The sequence below is a fragment of the Balaenoptera ricei genome, chromosome 9 (assembly GCF_028023285.1).
Source record: "Balaenoptera ricei isolate mBalRic1 chromosome 9, mBalRic1.hap2, whole genome shotgun sequence".
NCBI lineage: Eukaryota > Metazoa > Chordata > Mammalia > Artiodactyla > Balaenopteridae > Balaenoptera > Balaenoptera ricei.
In genome coordinates, this window is record NC_082647.1 from 42,238,059 (window position 1) to 42,255,497 (window position 17,439).

Here is a 17,439-nt window from a genome sequence, read left to right on the forward strand (position 1 = left end):
GATGGAATGCTCGTCTAGCACAAGGGAACCCACAGTGTCTGCAGGCACAAATGGCCCTTCAAAGTAACAGACGGTCTGGCAAAGGGCTCAGAGGATGAAGCACGGGATGGGAGGGAGGAGACGATCTAAAGATTTTACAGCGGTCTCGGGGGGTCAATGAGGGTGTCACGGGTGCGTCTGCATGATCTCAAGGCGGGGATATAAAAGGAGCTCCCGGGGTTCATCATTTTCAGGGCCCTGCAGGCCACAGCCCCCCCAGAGGCATCAGAAGGGGGCACAAAACACACACAGCAGGGGACCCACCCCCAGGCTCTCGCTGAGGCCAGGCAGGTTCATCTCTGTTTATTTTTTCAAAACAAAACTAAAAATCATCACTCAAAACATTTGAGGAGAGTGCTCAAGTTAAAAGCTTTATGGAATTTGCAGCCAGCACATCGCGGACTGGTGGTCAGAAACGGGAGCTCCGGGCGTCGCCCGGGCAGGTCGCCCTCTCTGCCTTCAGCCTCCACTGCTGTTCCCTTCGAGCTGAGGTCCAGGCAGTGGGGTGGCCAGCCCAGGGCAGCGGCTGAGGTTGGCAGCATCCGCAGATCAGAGGCTTTCCAGTTCTCCACTGGGCTTCTGATTTGACCATCCAGCACCTTGAGGGCCCGCCGTGCTCCCTCCCCCATGAGAGTCCACAAGCATCTGCAAGGAAGGCAGGCGGGTCAAGGCCCGGGCGCTGGCGCTGTCAGGACGAGGACGAAGGGGCAGGCAGTTCGGGCTCTGCATCTTCACCAGGAAGGGCGAACTCGTCGCCTCCGGGGTCAGGGGGTGGAGAACTGACTTGCTGTCATCATCGCTCGTGCTTAGTGTTGGCTTCACTTCGCTCCAGGGTGACCCCGTTGCCGTTCCGAGGGCCTTCCTTCCTGCTCCAGTCCTTCTCCGTGTAAAGCTCGGCGAGCACGGGGCAGTGTTCAGAAGCCACTCCGCCCCAGGACCAGTTATCTGGAATCCAAGGGTTCGTGAGGCCTTCTCTCACTACAGCCCAGTGGCCTGGAGGCAGAGGGAAGACAGACCCAGAAATCAGGATGGGGGACACGGTGGAGGTCACAGGCTGGCGGTTGGAGGCCAATGCTGTATGTCTGCAAGCCTGACAAGACCCCTCAAGTCAGCCGGCTTGTCTGTGCAAACGAGCTGTTTCAGCCCATTGGATGTGCCGGACAAGTGGGGGTTTACCATGTAGGCCCTGAAACTACCCCGGGTCCAGGCCTCCTGCCCAGTCACACATCCGTCGGCCTACGCATGGTGGCCGCCCCCTCACTATGCACCACTTCTAATCTGCCCAGCAGGCTAAGTGTTTGACACAGGGACACATGCCCTGCAAAGATGTCTAAAGCGAAGTGAAGGTCCTATTTCACAAAGCAAAGACACTGGGGCAGGGGGGCGGGGGTGTGGGGAGGTGGTTCTACAAAAAGAGCAAAGAAGAGAAAGTTACAGAAGTTTATGAGAAAGTAAAGGTATCTTTAAAGTCAAGATTTAGAAATATATGAAGCAGGAGGTATGTTTAAGAAACAATGAAATAGTCATGAAAGCAAGGACAGAGCAATTGGAAGCAATGGCACGGCCCTCAGTGAGAACCGTCGCGGATAATTAGATGCACCCAGGCCTGGGCTCTGGTGTGAGCTGTGCCTGCCCAGGTGACAGCTCCATGATGGTGGCAACTCCTCCCTGCACCTCGGTTTCTACAACTTAAGAGCAGGGGGTAGATGAGACGATCTCTACCTTCCTCCCGGCCCTGCGCTCTCGGGGGCTCCAGCTCCCTTGGTGACAGCACTGCCCTCCCACCGGGCCCCATGGCAGCCTGCCACTGGCCTTGGTCTGGCCAGCAGTGCGTTTCTGCGAATTGCACCTTGCCTAGTTTGATGGCCGTCACTCCCTCTGAGACCCACTTTCTTCGTCCTTTGGATTCTCCCATGACACAGTCCAACAGGAAATTCTAGTCCTGAGGATCTAAGTCTTGGCTGCACGTTGGGGTCTCACAATGGGACCTCAGCGTTGGTACCTAAAAACTTTTTTAATGTCTCACTGAAGTATAACCTGCATCCATTGGTGCTTAGTAAAGCTTCCAGGTAGAACTGAGAACAACCGTTCTTGTCCTTCACCAAAAGACCTGCTGCTTCTATATTTCTGTTTATGACTGTTTCATGACCCAAAGTCTGTTCAGCAAGTGACTGGTTTGGCGGGGGAGTGCTTTTCAGGGCTGAGATTACCCACCACACCCTGGTCCTGGTGGAGTCCTGTCTAAAGAACTTTTCCGTCCTAGCGTGATGCCAGGTGACATGTCAGCTCACCTCCAGCTGCTGCTCCTCAGGGCACTGACAGCCTGTCGGTAAACCGCAGGCCGCAACACACCGCCTGAATGTGACAGGGCTTGAGGAGTGTTTGCTGAAGGACTGTGTCCTTAAAATTAGCCTAAGGTATCAGCTCATCTTGGAATTGGGGGATGCTGCCAGCCCGGAACCAGGTTCGCCCAAGACACACTTGCTCTGGCCCTGCTGCAGATCAGTGAACGTCTTTTATTATTTTTCACACCCCCTTCACTCTTAAAAGTGGCTCTGTTTGAACGATAATTACACAGCCACCTAAGCAATAGCCTGATAAATGCCCCCAGAGGAGGGAAGGTCACTCCTGACTCTTGCTGAAACCACACAATCCAGAACTGTCAGCTCAGACAGGCGATCCTTACTCTGTCTCTGAACAGCACTTGTGCTTTACCTGTGAAAACCTTCTTTAAGCTTTTACTGATCCAGATGTTGTCCAGAGTCTTCGAGCCTTGAGGATTCTTGGTGCTGATGTTGGTAAAGGTGTGTGCGGGGACGAGGTGGTGGAATTTTTCTTTCCTCAAGATATCATAGTCACTGCTGTCTGGCCCCTGGCCGAAATCTCCTAAAACTATCACCTCTTTTTCGCCTGGAAGTGGAAGAAAGAAATTCAGGAATGTAAGAGGTGGCGGGAAGTCAACACAACACTGACCACAACTCATTTAAGTAGGATCATGACTCTCTGAATTGACTCTCCAGGGTTAGGACTGTGGCACGGTTCTTATTCTCCCAATTTTTCCAAATTCCTTGTGCAAAAACAACCCCCCAAAACTTTAGGAGTAGGTTAGTGACACATTTGGAAATGGGGGGCAATGTGATAAGAGAGATCACCTCTGTTCCGGATCATGGGTTCCAAGTCTCATAGCACAAAAAGCCCTGAGGGTCTTGCCCAGATATTTAACAAAAGCTCAACAAATATTTATTGAGCACAGAGGGAAGACCAGGTGAAGACACAGGGAGAGGGAGAGGACGGCCATCTACAAGCCGAGGTGAAGCCTCAGGAGAAACCAACCCTGCCAGCAGCTTGATCATGGACTTTCCAGCCTCCAGAACTGTGCAAAAATAAATATCTGTTGTTTAAGCCACCCAGCCTGTGGTATTTTGTTAGGGCAGCCCTAGCACACTAACACAGGGCCAAAGTGGAAAGCTTTTCTCTTTAAGTATTTTCAACATTTCTCTCATAGTTTGATTTACTAGAGTAAGTGGGATAGTTATGAAGTATTTTCCAAAGTGAGGAGACACTCAGAAAGGACAGTGGGATTCCCTGGGATTGCCATCACTTCCTGTCTCGAGATTTCCTTCCGGGAGCCACGTTATCACAGGGAGTGGTGTTTCTGTTGCACTTTGTAAGGAAAGCTTTAAGCAAAGCAATTAATAAACTAGGGCCAAATGCATCCGAGACACTCAGCAAAATCTTCCTGGACACGAATTACGTTGCAATGATAATGGCTGAAGAAATCTAAAGTGAAACAACACAAGCCACCAGCAGAGGGCACTCACGCACCGCACATGACGCTCTCCTCCAGGGGGCGTGACGGATAGCAGAGGATGGGAGCAAGGCCTTCCTGCTGCCATTGTGTGACCAACAGAGAGGTAAACTGTACCCCTCAAGCTAGATCGTAACAGCCTTGGCACCCAAAGCAGGGCGAGCCCAACCAAGCTGTCTTGAGAAATCAGTGCCAACTTCCAACAGGAAAGCCAACTTGAGAATAATACGAGTAACAACTCATACGTGGCCAGTGTTAATGACCCTCCACTGAGCCCTCACCGTGTGCCGGGCCCTCTTGCGGGTAAGAAGCTGAGGCTCTGAGAGGTGGAAGGGCTTGCCCAAAGCCACCGAGCTAGCCCTCAAATCCAGGGCTCTTTACAAAGAGCTAGGATGGAAAAGCCCCACACGTCTGGAACAGAGCCTGCTGCCGGGCAGATGAGCGATCAACACGCAGGAGAGGAATGGTGAACGAAGCACGAAGAAAACCGCAGAATTAAGGTGCACTGTATTTTTGAAAAGGAACGAAGAGAAAGATGCTACCTTTATTGAGTATCAAGGAAAACTGAAGTTAGGAAAGACTGAGGCAGAAGGTTCCCCATATAATGAGAGAGGTTTTCATTGGGATGCAGACCTGAAAAATTCGGGCCAAAAAAAAGACAATTCTGAAACCAGGAGAGATGCTGGTGTCCTGGGTCAATAAACCCAGCTCTGTGTGACTTCAGGAATGAAAATAACAGCTCTTTTTGAACTGGCAGGTCCAGTTTCTTACAACTCACCTTCTTTTGGTTAAAGCGGTTTGGTAATGACATCGAGACAGTCCTTGCCTCTAAGAATCCACAGATGTGCAGGCGCCTGATCTCTCCCAGGGAGCTGTGCGCCAGGGTGGGCTCTTGAGTCATTCTCTTAGTTTCCAGGAGTGAAGGGAGAATGCCTGGGGCTGACTTCCTCAGAGACCCTAGATTTACAAAATGCCAGCGACAATAGCAGGAGCCAGTCCTCAGTGGAAGAAGGTCTTACCCAGATGTCAAGCATGACTTTGCCCTGTTTCACTCTTGCTGAGTTCACAGAACAGGCCCCGTGGGGTCTGAAAGAAGAAAATTCCATCCGAGGATGGGCACTCCACCCCCAGCCCCTGCTGACTTCAACCTGAGAGCACATTCCAGACAAAGGCAGAAAGGCCCAGAGTTTGCTAATCAAATCGGCTCTGCTTACTCTGATAGAAAGAAGCCTGTGGAATAAAGGCTTAGTCTCTGTTTCAGCTGAGCCACCTCTGCTCATCGATTTACCCTTGTTGCCCCTTGGGCAGGCTGCAGCACTTCCTGAATCCTCGGCTCTGCCATGTCACTAGTTAACAGCAAACTGGATATTAGCTACAAGCAGGGGGACACGGGGACATGAGTCACTGTCCTTACATGGGCATGTCGAGGCCTAGCCAGGCTGTGGGTCAACAGTCCCCTGGCAACTTGGAACAATACCCTGCCCAGGTTTTCTGACAAAAAACCTGATCCCTGCCTGGATATCAGAAAAAAACGGTGAGGGCCTAAGGTTACCAGAGAAGTTAGGAACTGGCATCTTTCCTTTCTGCTTCCGTGTAAAGAAAAGGAAAAGCTTGAGATCAAGAACAATAGAAATGTCCACAGATTTAAAAGCTATCAAGTCATCCTTTTTAATAGGTTAGAAAGTAGCTGTAGGTGAACAATTTCCCACATAGCTGCTCCTTGGATGAAGTATCTCAACTTAAACATCTTTCTGACTTTTTTTTTTTTAGCCCAAAGACTCATAATTTAAGGAGAACGCTGGTCACAGCACATCCTGGTTTGAGATGTAAGCCGCCTATCAGTGTTATCAGCATTATTTACAACAGCCAAAAGATGGAAAGAGCCCAAGTGTCCACTGACCGACGAATGGGATAGTCTTTGGCCCTAAAAAGAATTCTGACATATACTACAAGCCATGAAGACATAATGTCAGTGAAATAAACCAGCCATAAAAGGACAAATATTGTAAGATTCCACTGACATGAGATACCTAGAGTGGTCAGGTTCATAGAAAACAGAAGGTAGAAGGGTGGCTGTCAGGGTCTGGGAGGAAAGGGAGAATGGGGAGTTTGTGTTTAATGGGTACAGAGTTTCAGTTTGGGAAGATAAAAAAGTTCTACAGATGGACGGTGGTGATGGTTATAAAACAATGTCAAGGTACTTGATACCACTGACTCGTACACTTAAAAACGGTTAAGATGGTACATTTCACGTTACGTATGTTTTACCATGATAAAAATCTTTTCAAACTGTAAATGTGTAGTTTGACTGAGTTATTTTTGTAGCCAAATCTTCATAAATCACCTTTTGGGGGGTGCCAGTTCAACAAGGGAAAACAAGGCTTAGCGAGCGAGGGAATATTGGTCAAGACTCTAGAATATGGGAGAGAACTGCAGGCCTCCGGCTATGAACCTGCACCTGGAGAAACTCAGTGCTCTGAAAAGCCAAGCCAAACGGAGCACATCCAGTCTTTACAGCCGTGTCAACTTTTCCTTCTGGTAAACCGCGCACAGAAAACCTTCTGTGTTACTGGGGGCAGGAGCCTGGAAAGCAGAGTGCCCCACCTTTCTTCTGAAGTTCTGTTCCTTTCAATGTTCTCTTAATCCCTCTGGCATTTTTGTGAGTCAACGCATGTCCGCTGAGCCCCTGTTATGTGCTGGGTCCTCCCTCAGACGGTTACCACGCCCCTGGGCGCCCTGTGAGGTTAGCACTGCCAGCCCCCATCAGATGGGGCTTGAAGGGTGGTGACTTGCCGGATGTCCTACAGCTGTCCTACAGCTGAAAGAGCTAAGATTAAAATCCAGCTTTTCTGTCAGCTTCAGGGCTCCTTGAACAAGGTCGGCATTCCACCAGGGAGAAAAATTCAACTTCCGGCTCGTCAGGACTTTCCCACTCCCCTTGTCACCAACCGTCTTTCACAAGAAGAGCAGGTGCAGATCTGCAGGAAGGACCACCACGGGGGCACACCCGGGGCAGCGGAGCCCACGATGGGTGTCACGGGGGAGGGTATCATCACTTAGTTTTTTTCCCTCCTAATCCTTTCCATCAAAGAGAGTCTGAAGAGCCACAAAGCCAACACCGTGGAACCCGCACGCTAGACCCACAGAGACAAAGCTGTCAGCATGCACGGGGCAGCTGGGCTCCCCAGGATGCAGGCGGTGTGGTGGTTTCCCATGAATTACTCAGTATGCATCGCCGCCCACAGGACGGCCAGCCTAAGGGAGGGGAGGGATGCTCCGAAGAGGTGACCCCCGCCTGCCCTGCAGAAGTGGGGGCTGCTGGCCCAGCCGCAGAGAAAGACAGTTTCCTACCTTTCAGGGTTTCCTGCAAGGTCTGCACGAAGCTAGCCCAGCAGTGGCTGTCACTGTGACTCTTGCTTGGGTTCTCACCCCCTGGGAGGGTCAGGGCTGCCAGGTGAAGGTTCACCAGGGTCAAGTCATGACTTCCCACCTGGGCAACAGGAAACAAAGCATCAGGGACAGGCGGAGATGTTCTTACTGCCTGTACCCGTTACCTCCGCCCCACGAATAGCTTTCTGCACAACACTGACAATGGGAAACGCGCACAAGGCCAGCTCCCCCTGGAGAGAAGGCAAGGCGGCCACTGGAAGAGTTTTCTGGGGCCCCTGCAGGACCGAGACCTGTCTTGTCCTATCGGTGTACCCCTTACATTTCAACCCCTACTCCTCCTTAGGGCCTGGAAAATTGGGCACATCTAGAAGTGTCCAATTTTTGTAGCTTTTTTCCTTCTGAGCAGCTATGAGAGAGGAAGAGGTGGCTCTAGCCGCTGGTTAGCAGCTTTGTTAACAAAGACCTGGGGCTCTTACCCACGGGGCCAGCCCGCCACCCCCTGCCAGGACCCGCTGCCGGGCCCTACCTCCTTCCCCCCGCACCTCCCCCATGTGTTTTCTTCCCTCCAGAGACCACTGCGCCCTGAGGCTTACTTTCACCTGATTTCAGACATGTGAAGAACGAAAGCTGCCCGAACCCTGGCGGCACACGGGCTATGCCCATCCTGTGTCCCCAGGGCAGGTGAGGAAGGACAAAGTCGGAGTCGGTCTCCCAAGCACCGCAGCACTGCTCAGCTGCTCTGGGTTTGGCAACCCCGCCCTTCTGTTTGTCATGGCAACAAACACCAAACCCTACCAGGAAGGTGGAGGTGCAGAGGGAGCCCCCGGGAAGTGGAGGCTACCAGTTTTGTTTTACAGATGTGACCCCAGTTTGCCATCGCCGGTGCCCAGCCGGGAGAGCTCCCTCTGCAGCTGTGGCTCTGACCTCGGGGGAAGCACCGTAAGGCCGTGGGCGGGGAAAACCTGCCTGGAGAGCGAAGCCACATCTCTGTCCCTACAACTTGCCTGGCCTAGGATGAGACACAAAGTAGAGGAGGCTACGCGGCTGTCTAGGGGATCGCTTCATTTAGAGGATCTGGGCAATTCGTGATCTGAAAGCATTTCTCACTGGCCGTTAAAAACAGCCCGCCCCCTAGAGACACTGGCTGGTTCTTCCTGTTGCTTTGCTTGGCCAAAGCCAGTACCGTCACCTTACATAGAAAAGGGACCCAGGGAAGAGGTGATACCTAGCTGATTTATGTGTCAGTACCATAAGCACAGCACGCAGACACCCCCGGGCGTGTGTGTGCACACGGAACGCCAGCATCTCTGCAACCACGGGTGCGAGGCGGGATGAGCTTGGGCTAGACCTCCACCAGAGCCACCACAGCCCCCAGCATATGGGCTGCCCCAGCCCCGTGCCACCAGGGAGAGACTGTGCTGAGGTCTGGGGCAACTCTCAGGCTCCAGAACTGCTCTGGAGCATACAGAAAGGGGGTGTCCCAGACACCCTGCAGGCGGCTTGCTGGGGACCACTCTTGCCCGACCCTGTCACTTCACGGGGTTAAGGCCATCTGCTGACTTGGTGATCTGTTTTGGCTGCTGCCTTCTCCTCCTTCCTGCTGCCCAGCTTCTGACTGTATGCTGTGCCTTAACACCTCCCAGAGGCGTCCAGGGCAATCGAAGAGGCAGCTCAGATCAGTCTGTTTGCTGCTCCCGGCTCTGGTGAGACAGGGCTCATCTGGAGGTGTCAGTTACAGGGCTGCCCTCACCCCACAGCCCAGAAGCTCCTCTGAGCCCCTTCCAAACCCAAATGACTTATCGAGGGTCCCCCGTCTCCCTGGTAAGGGAAGGGGGGTCATCAGAGCAGTTCTGCTGCCTTCTAATCCAGCAATTCCCAAAGGCCCAGCATCCTTAACCAGTGCAGGGAGAACGGAAGAAGCACCAGAGGTGCTTTTGAAAACCGGACATTCTGTGTGTCTGGGGCAGGGTCCAGGAAACCCTGATTTTGAGAAAATCTCCCCAGGTGATTCTGCTGTTTATCAGGTTTGAAAGGCAGCCACCTGATCCCCTTCCTGCCCAGCTGTCAAAGTTACCAAATCTATAGTCCCCCCAAATCCCTTTCATTCCTGCTCTGGACAAGTTCCCAGCCAAGGGAACCCCAGGAGTGCCTGCTGACCCAGCCCTGAGAGAGAAGAAAACCAAAGCAAAAAGACGAGCTTCTCTGGCTCACAGTTCAAAAGGGGACTTTTTTTCCTTTTTAGAAGGAGTGGCCCTTCACGGCAACATGAGCAAGCGGTACCTTGAACCTCACGAGGTACGGGCTGGGGCCTGCGGGCTTCCCGTGCCCATTGCCAGGTGAGCTGTCCTGCCAGGTGGCATCTCTCAGTTCCACCCCGGCCGCGGTGTCCCACAGGAACCCTGCAAACCCAGCGCCCTGCGGGAGAAGACAAGGCGTTAGTGTGCAGAGGGGTCGGTCTGGCGGCGGGGCTCAGCCCCGAGCTGGGGAGGCGGCAGGCGAGGCCAGGAGGAGACGAGGGGGAAGCAGCAGGCTCTACACCGGGTCCTGGGGTTACTGCCCAAGGCCTGTTTCTGAGACAAAAGCACATCCAAAAGCCACGGCATCTTCCTCCCTGTGCCCCCACCAACTTTCCCAGACTGGCAGTCTCAGGGAGTTTCACATACAGCCGGGGTGCCTGGGCTCTTCTTTTGGGGGGATTGGGGGCGGCCCAGACTAGGCATGGAGTTATCTTTTTAATCATCGCCTCCCATGAGGTAGCCACTCACACGCCCATCTGTCAGATGAAGACTCAGCTGCTCAGAGAGGTTAAGTAACTCCCCTGAAACCCCACAGCTGGTAAATGGCAATGCTGAGGGTCAAATATAAGACTCCAAGGGGTGGTTTTGCTTACTGATTAGTTGCTGCTTATAACAACTGGGGCCTGGCACCTAGCAGAAGCTCAATAAATATTCGCTGGATGAAGAGAGGTCAGGGCTAACAGTCCCAGTGGTTTAGAACTGGTCAAAGGCCCTCCTCAGGCCTACAGGGCTGCACACAGGGGTCTGAAGCCCCGGTGCAGGGCACTGAGAAGGCCGCTGAGCGGGGCAGATGGATGGGGGTGGTGTCGGCAGGGTCGAGGGCCTGGGGCTAAATGAACCCCTGCCACCTCTGGCCATCAGAGGGGCCGCTCTGAACCTGGCTGCTTCGTGCCGCTGTCACCAGGTGCCTTGTGGAAAGAGAAAAGATCCCCCTGCCCCGATCCCAGCTGCTGGAGGCTCTGCTGCCCGGGTGGGATCAGCAGTGTCATCCGAGGGGCCGGCGATGCTCCTGTGAAAGGAGAAGTGACTCTGCACGTCCTGAGTGGCCTCTGCTGAGTCCCCAGGTTCAGCTCAGGTCCCAGCCACCCGTGTGCTGAAGAGGGGGGAAGGAAGGAACAGTGTCCTGCGTGCCGTGCGTGTTTCCATTTTTAAATGATTGACTTGCCCACCCGCTGGAACCAGTGCTAGTGTAAGAAGACCTGGGTCTCATCCCCTCGAATCACTTAGCCCTGGGACCTCACTTAGCCCTGGGAGCCACTCTGTTTTTCCAAACCTGTTCCCTCAGGCGTAAAGTGACGGAAATGTATCTGCCCTGTCGGCTTCAGGGGGCTGTCCCCCCATTTACTGTTTCCCAAGCAGTGGTGCCAGAGTCACCTCCCTAAAGCACTGCTCAGGTCCCCTTCTGCTTAAAATCCTTCAGTGGCGCCGCTGCCCACTGCCCTTTGGGCCCTCCGGGTGGGCACCTCCTTGCTCAGTGCTGCCTTTCATGCCTGTTCACCTATGTTCCCAGCCAGACTGGGCCTTTCTGGCCTCACAAGGCTGTGCATGCTGCTCTTTCCACTGCAGGTTCCTTACACCCTTGGCAACAACCGGCTAGACTGTACCAGCGGCAGCCTGCGACGGGTACCAGCTCCCAGTACACCTGCCTGCCGCCTCATGTGTACCCTGCCAGGCGCTGGCTTATGTCTGTTAATCAAGCATTCAGTGCACATTATCTTTTAAAATCCTAGAGCCACCCTGTGAGCTGAGGGAGGGGCTGCTGCTCCCATTTTACAGATGAAGGAATTGAGGCTGAGAGATCTGAGTGGCAGCCACACGCTGTTCTCCAATGGCCTTGACACCTGACCTGGAGTAGGGTTACCTGGCCTGTCCCTCCAACGGGCTCCATCAGGCTCAGCCAAGCCCCTGGGCAGGGCTGGGTCACTGGCTCTATCTTTCTCACCGTGAATATCTGGCATATAACATAGTGCCTGGCACTTAGTAACCTTTTTAACGATTTGCTGAACAGATGAAAAAAGAGTGTTAAATGGACAGTAAGAGCCCTGTGAACCTACATATTTGTGTAAAGTGCTATTTAAAAAAAAGCAACATTAGTACTATTTCTACGTGGACTGAGAAGGAACAGCTATGGGCTGGAGTGGTAAAGACCAGATACCTTCCAATTTGGCTGTATTTCCAGCCTCCTTGTGAATATACGCTGGCTGTTACCTGCAGTAACCACTTACACCCCAAAACCCAGAGAAGTAAGTTTTACATCACACTTTAAAGTAGTAGCTAAAAAGAGAGCTTATTGTCAAGAAGTGACTGGATAGTTTTAATCCAGTAAACATTTATAATTTAAAAGCCCCAAATCTCAAATATCACTCAGATGAGTCCAATTTATATGTGTTTGTGAGCACATTAGGTATCCTAGAGATAAAAAATATAACATCTGCATTTATGGGAAAATTATGTAATGATATAATCCACTCATAATTAACTATCAGGAGTCTTTTTTTAAAAATCTAAAACTCCACGGATATTGAATATTTCAAGTGAGTAAAAACTGGTCTTGAATATCATAGGTAGGAGTGAAAATGTATACATACAGAGATTTACCCAAACCCATATGGGCAATACTAATGAAAGAAAATTCAAAATGAAAATCTGCTGAAATTTTCCACATGCACAATTCCTACCACTGAAAGCAAACACTTCACGTATGAATTAAGTGAATCTGAACTTTTCAGTCAGTGAACAATGGGCTCTCCACAAACTTGGCAGAAGCTAGAACTGTGGAGAAGGGATTAGGAGCACAAAGGACAGAAATGCCCCATTTGCTGCCTTGGTTCCAGACAGGATTTCTCCTTTCCTCCCAACACCCAAACTCCCATTTCCGAGTGGGCGGCAGTCCATTCCTGATCCAAACAGGAAACGAGAACCAGGGCATTTTGAAACAAATGGCCAAGAGCTAAAAAATGGGCAGAAATACAAAATTACATCAACGATGTTCGCAAAGGAAAATAATTTCAAATGTCTGTGATCAGGGGAAAAGAAAATGGAAAGAAACCCCCAGTTCTGCAGATGAGGGTACCTTCTGGAGCTGAGTCGAGGGCTTCTCCGAAACAACGGCCTTCCAGCATCCTCGGGGCCCCTTCCACTTGCGGATGTTGGGCAGGATTGGCTGGTTTAACTCCGTACAGAACTGTAAAGACAGAGCACAAGTCAGTATGCGTTCCCGCCTAAAGCCGTTCCCGCTGCAGGCAGCCCAAGGAGCCCGAAAATGTGTGATCCTGACTCATCAGCCTGATTCAGACACTTGTCAGACTTCATCCCTGTGTTCTCAAAGACCAGGGTTTGCGAAGACCTGGATGGCAAAACAAGTGCCACAAATTAAAAAGCAAACTGTCTACCTGTGAAATACATAATTATCACTGGGGGACTCCTAGCTCACAGCAATCGATTCTCTTTGTAGCATTTTACCACAAATAGTTCAAAACAAGTTGTCAGAATCCTTTTAATCCCTGCAAAACCAGTGGTTAAGGTCCCAGGAGGGTCTAGATAGGTATCAAATGAAGAGGAAAAAAGATGAATACATGGTGTCTTGTCTTCCCACTGCTTATATTAGAGGCACAAAAACTGACTCCCAGAATGTGGTCCATAGTGAAATAACTTTGTATGGTGACAAATGGTAACTAGACCTAATGTAGTGGTCATTTCATAAGGTATAAAAATGTCAAATCACTATGTTGTATATCTGAGACTAATACAATATTGTAAGTCAATTATACTTCAATTAAAAAAACACCAACTGACCCCTGCCCTCACCGTGCACCACTATATTGTTCACCTTGGTTTTCCTCTGAGAAGAAAGCCCTCCTGTCGTGGATGGTTACTACGCCCCATGTGTGTTTGTAGGGTGAGCTTCTTTTTATTTATGTGTGTTCCACCAATACAGTACCATAAGGCGACTTTATCATCAAGGCAAAATAAAACTGCACAGACAGGGCTTCCCTGGTGGCGCAGTGGTTGAGAATCTGCCTGCCAATGCATGAGACACGGGTTCGAGCCCTGGTCTGGGAAGATCCCACATGCCGCGGAGCAGCTGGGCCCGTGAGCCACAATTACTGAGCCTGCGCGTCTGGAGCCTGTGCTCTGCAACAAGAGAGGCCACGATAGTGAGAGGCCCGCGCACCGCGATGAAGAGTGGCCCCCGCTTGCCGCAACTAGAGAAAGCCCTCGCACAGAAACGAGGACCCAACACAGCCATAAATAAATAAATAAATAAATAAATAAATAAATAAATAAATAAATAAATAAATAAATAAAAATTAAAAAAAACTGCACAGACAAAGTAAAATGAGGAGTTGAAAAACTACGGGCTTCAGAGTATGTGGACCAGTTCCTCTAACTCGTGACTCAAACACAACCCCATCTCTTAGGGTTGGTTCTTTTGAGGCGACCCCAGAATTTGTCAGATTTGGGCTCATCTCATTTGAGATCCTCTGACAGCTGGTACTGCCCCTTCCCGGTGACACCCTCCTGTCCCTTTGCTTCATGACCTTGGACCACCCCACTCATCTCTTTCTCTGCCCGGCCCTACAAGCCAATCTCTTGGCTCCCTTGTGGAGGCCTCACTGCTATCTCTTTAATCAGCTGCCCTGGACTAATCTCACTCAGCCCCACAGCTTCAGCTTATACCTCGATCCCAAAGGCCCCCACATCTGTACCTGCAGCTCAGATTCCCCGCTTGAGTTTTGAATTGTATTTCAACTTCCTTTTTAACATTCCCATCTGAAGGTTTCCAGAGAAGCACACATCCAGCAGGTCCCAAAGGAACATGCCGTTCCCCTCCCCCCCCCCCCCCCATGCCCATCTCAGTTCCCGGCATTTGCATCCTTCCAGCTGCTCGGCCTCTTCCCTCTCTTCCCACGTGCCAGCGCTCACCAGGCCCCATCTTGCGTCACGTGTGTCTGCAGTGCCCTCTTTCTGTTCTCCAGCACCACTGCTGTGGCCCGTTTCAGAACCCATCTTCTCTCACCTGGGTCACTGGCGTAGCTTGTGGAGGCCTCCCTGCCTCTCTGTCATTCGATCACCTACCATCCGTCCACTGGGTAACCTGTAAGCCTATGCTGACGCACCACCCCTGTGGTTCTCAAAGTGTTGTGTGGGGCCCAGGAACAACAGCGTTACCTGGGACCTTGTTACAAATTCTCTGGCCCCATCCTAGACCTACTGTATCGGAAACTCTAGGGTGAGGCCCGGCGACCTGTGTTTTAACAAGCCCTCCAGGTGACTCTGATGCCTGCTAAGGTCTGAGAACCACTGCAGGTCCCACATCCTCCCTAAGCATCCGCCCCAGATTTAGGTGGTGCTGTGGGCAGACAGCCGTCAGCTGGCAGCCCCCTCTGGGAATGCCTCAGCTGCAGACGGCTGCACTCGTGCCCTTCCTGGGAGGCTCACATCCAATGGCTGAGAGATGCCAGGGTCTAAGGGTCTGTTCTTTGCTCTCCCATTGCTCATGCTGTAAGAGGGAAGACGAGGCATAAGCAAGTACTCAGCCAGTCATTGCCATAGTGACAAGCGCTATGGAGAAAATGAGACCAGGCAAGGATGGAGCCTGCTGGGAGGGCTTCTCTAGATGGTTACTGTTCTAGGAGTCATGCTGCTTTTACAGTTATGTGTTTACGTGTCTACCTCTCCCCAGCGGTGGACACCATAAGGGCAGGGACTGTCCCCAAGTCACCTTTATAAAGCCCACCTGGCACAGAGCATGGCGCCCAGTGACGCTCTGCTGGTGAACCAGGAAACTCCAAGGAAGACCACAGTCCTCAAATCCGTGTATGATAAACAAAAGGAGGAATTTCTTCTTGAAGCTAATTATTTAAATAATGGCCTCAATTTTAACCTGACTTTGAGTTTGCCTGGGAAGTGTTCTCTCTGGGATTTGGTCATCAGTGACTTTTATCCATTCCTCTTTCAATGCTGCCACGGACAGTGTTACTCCCGATGGGGGGCTTTTGCCTCGGATGAGTCCCCATGGCCAGATGGTCCTGGCTGGTAGCCATCCTCGGGTAGGAAATGAAGCACTTTGGAAAATGCTGGTAGAATTTATCGACTCTAACTTTAGGGATCCAGCAGGAAATGTACTTCCAGAGGGTCCAATTTCCTGCCAGGGAATCATTTACGTTCTGAGTGCTCATTAGAGCTGAATCCAAGAATCATTAGAAAGGAGAGCAGCTCTCCACTGCCCATCTGGTGCCTCACTGCTCTCCACGCAGGGGGTCCCAAGCCTGGCTGCTCGCCTGAATCTCTGAGGATGCACCCTGGGAAGCTCTAGTTTTAAAAAGCCCCCGAGGTGATTAGCCAACCAGCTACATTAGAGAGCCCGGGCTTCTGGGGTCACGCTGTGCTGGGAAGAGTGATCTGCAGGCAGCCAGAAAGCTCATCTCTCCTGACCCTCACAGGACCTTCAGACACCTGAAGACAGGTGAATCTCCCATTCACGCCCCAAACGCCAGCCCAGCTTACACATTCCCACTGCTGGCAATGCCACTTTGATGGGAGGGGTCAGAACTTTGAGGAGGCGGCACAGGCTGACACTATTTTCCATGCACACCGCTCTCAGAGATGTGCCAGTTAGTCCAAGTGTGATCATCAGTATCACCTGGGAACCTAAAATGCTACTGAATTAGAGTCTCTGGGCGGGGCCTGGCGATCTGCATTTTAACAGCCCCTCCAGGTGACTCTGACTCAAGTTTAAAGTTGGTGTTATTAAATGAAGGAAAGACATTCTCCTCTTTCTTTGTTTTATATTTAAAAGCCTTTCTGTCACAGGTAAACTCTGGGAGACAAGGAACCATGATTCCTGAACCCTAAGCGCCGCCTGTACTTTGTACATCTGAAGCCTTGCCCTTGATGACCTCTCTTGGCCCACAGAGTAGATGATTCCTCCCTCTGCCCTCTTCTTCAGTATTTCTTATGTTAATAGGGATGATTAATAATATAAGGGACCAGGGAGAACAGTGTTTATGGCTGAAAGCATTCAATGCTCCAATTTTCATGATCAGCATTAGGTAAGGGGTAGGTATTTTCTTCTATTTCTAGGACTGAAAAAAGAATTGCCAGCTCGTTAACTTAGCTGGCTGACTGCACTAAGAGTTTGCAGCAAGCCTAAGGAGGGGGGCACCTTTAAATTCTTGCTACTCAGAGAGTTGTCCAGTGGCATCAACGTCACCTGGGAGTCTGTTAGAAACGCAAGCTCTCAGGCCCATCTCACATCTGGAGCATTGGAATCTGCACTTTCACAGGATCCCACGGTGATGCACGAGCTCGGCAAGCTTTGAGAATCCTGTTCCAGAGCCCCTCCTCTTTTGTACACACCACCCCTATTATCCCCCGCGGCCGGCCACATCCTACCAGTTATTCGGGAGTGAGGTGCAGCCCAGAAAGATTACGCCCAAACGTAAGTGAGTTTACATTCGAGATTGCACAGCTGACAGAGGTTGGTGTGGGGGGGTGTGAACTGAGGTCTGTCTCCTGACCTGCCACCTCCTGGCCAGAACAGGTGAACAGGCGGGAACGGGCAGGCTGCAAGGGGTGTGGCCAACTGGCCTTTACCAATCCTTAGATCCTATCTCCCAAAAATTTCAAAGGAAAACAAAAGTATCCTCTGAGAGCCCTCAACCTGAACTCTGCCTTAAGTCAATTTTTGGTTTTGTTTTTGTTAAGAACGACTGGTTCTCAACTTTTCTGCTTCGCCCACATACCAGAAGGGAGAAATAATACTCGTAAGTAAAAGTGGCTCACCAGGGCAGAAAGGGCGGAAATGGAGGGGGAAGGTGAGTGTGATTGGAAAAAAGCCTCCCAGGTAACTGTGATCTGTGCAGCCCCAACAGGAGTCCTCCTACCTGCCACCGATGTTTC

The 17,439-nt window shown here is 51.3% G+C and overlaps 1 protein-coding gene across 1 annotated transcript in view; it reads right to left on the reverse strand.

Annotated features, from left to right (window-relative positions):
• Positions 1-327: 327 nt before the first annotated feature.
• The window catches only part of EEPD1 (endonuclease/exonuclease/phosphatase family domain containing 1), a 115,907-nt gene continuing 98,795 nt past the window's right edge, over positions 328-17,439 (reverse strand). The window contains exons 4-8 of the mRNA XM_059933614.1: positions 12,608-12,718; positions 9,518-9,652; positions 7,199-7,337; positions 2,755-2,949; positions 328-1,032 (exon numbers count right to left, since the gene is read on the reverse strand). Of these exons, the coding sequence (XP_059789597.1) occupies positions 833-1,032; positions 2,755-2,949; positions 7,199-7,337; positions 9,518-9,652; positions 12,608-12,718 (780 nt within the window). The 3' untranslated portion in view covers positions 328-832. The remainder of the gene's footprint in view (positions 1,033-2,754; positions 2,950-7,198; positions 7,338-9,517; positions 9,653-12,607; positions 12,719-17,439) is intronic.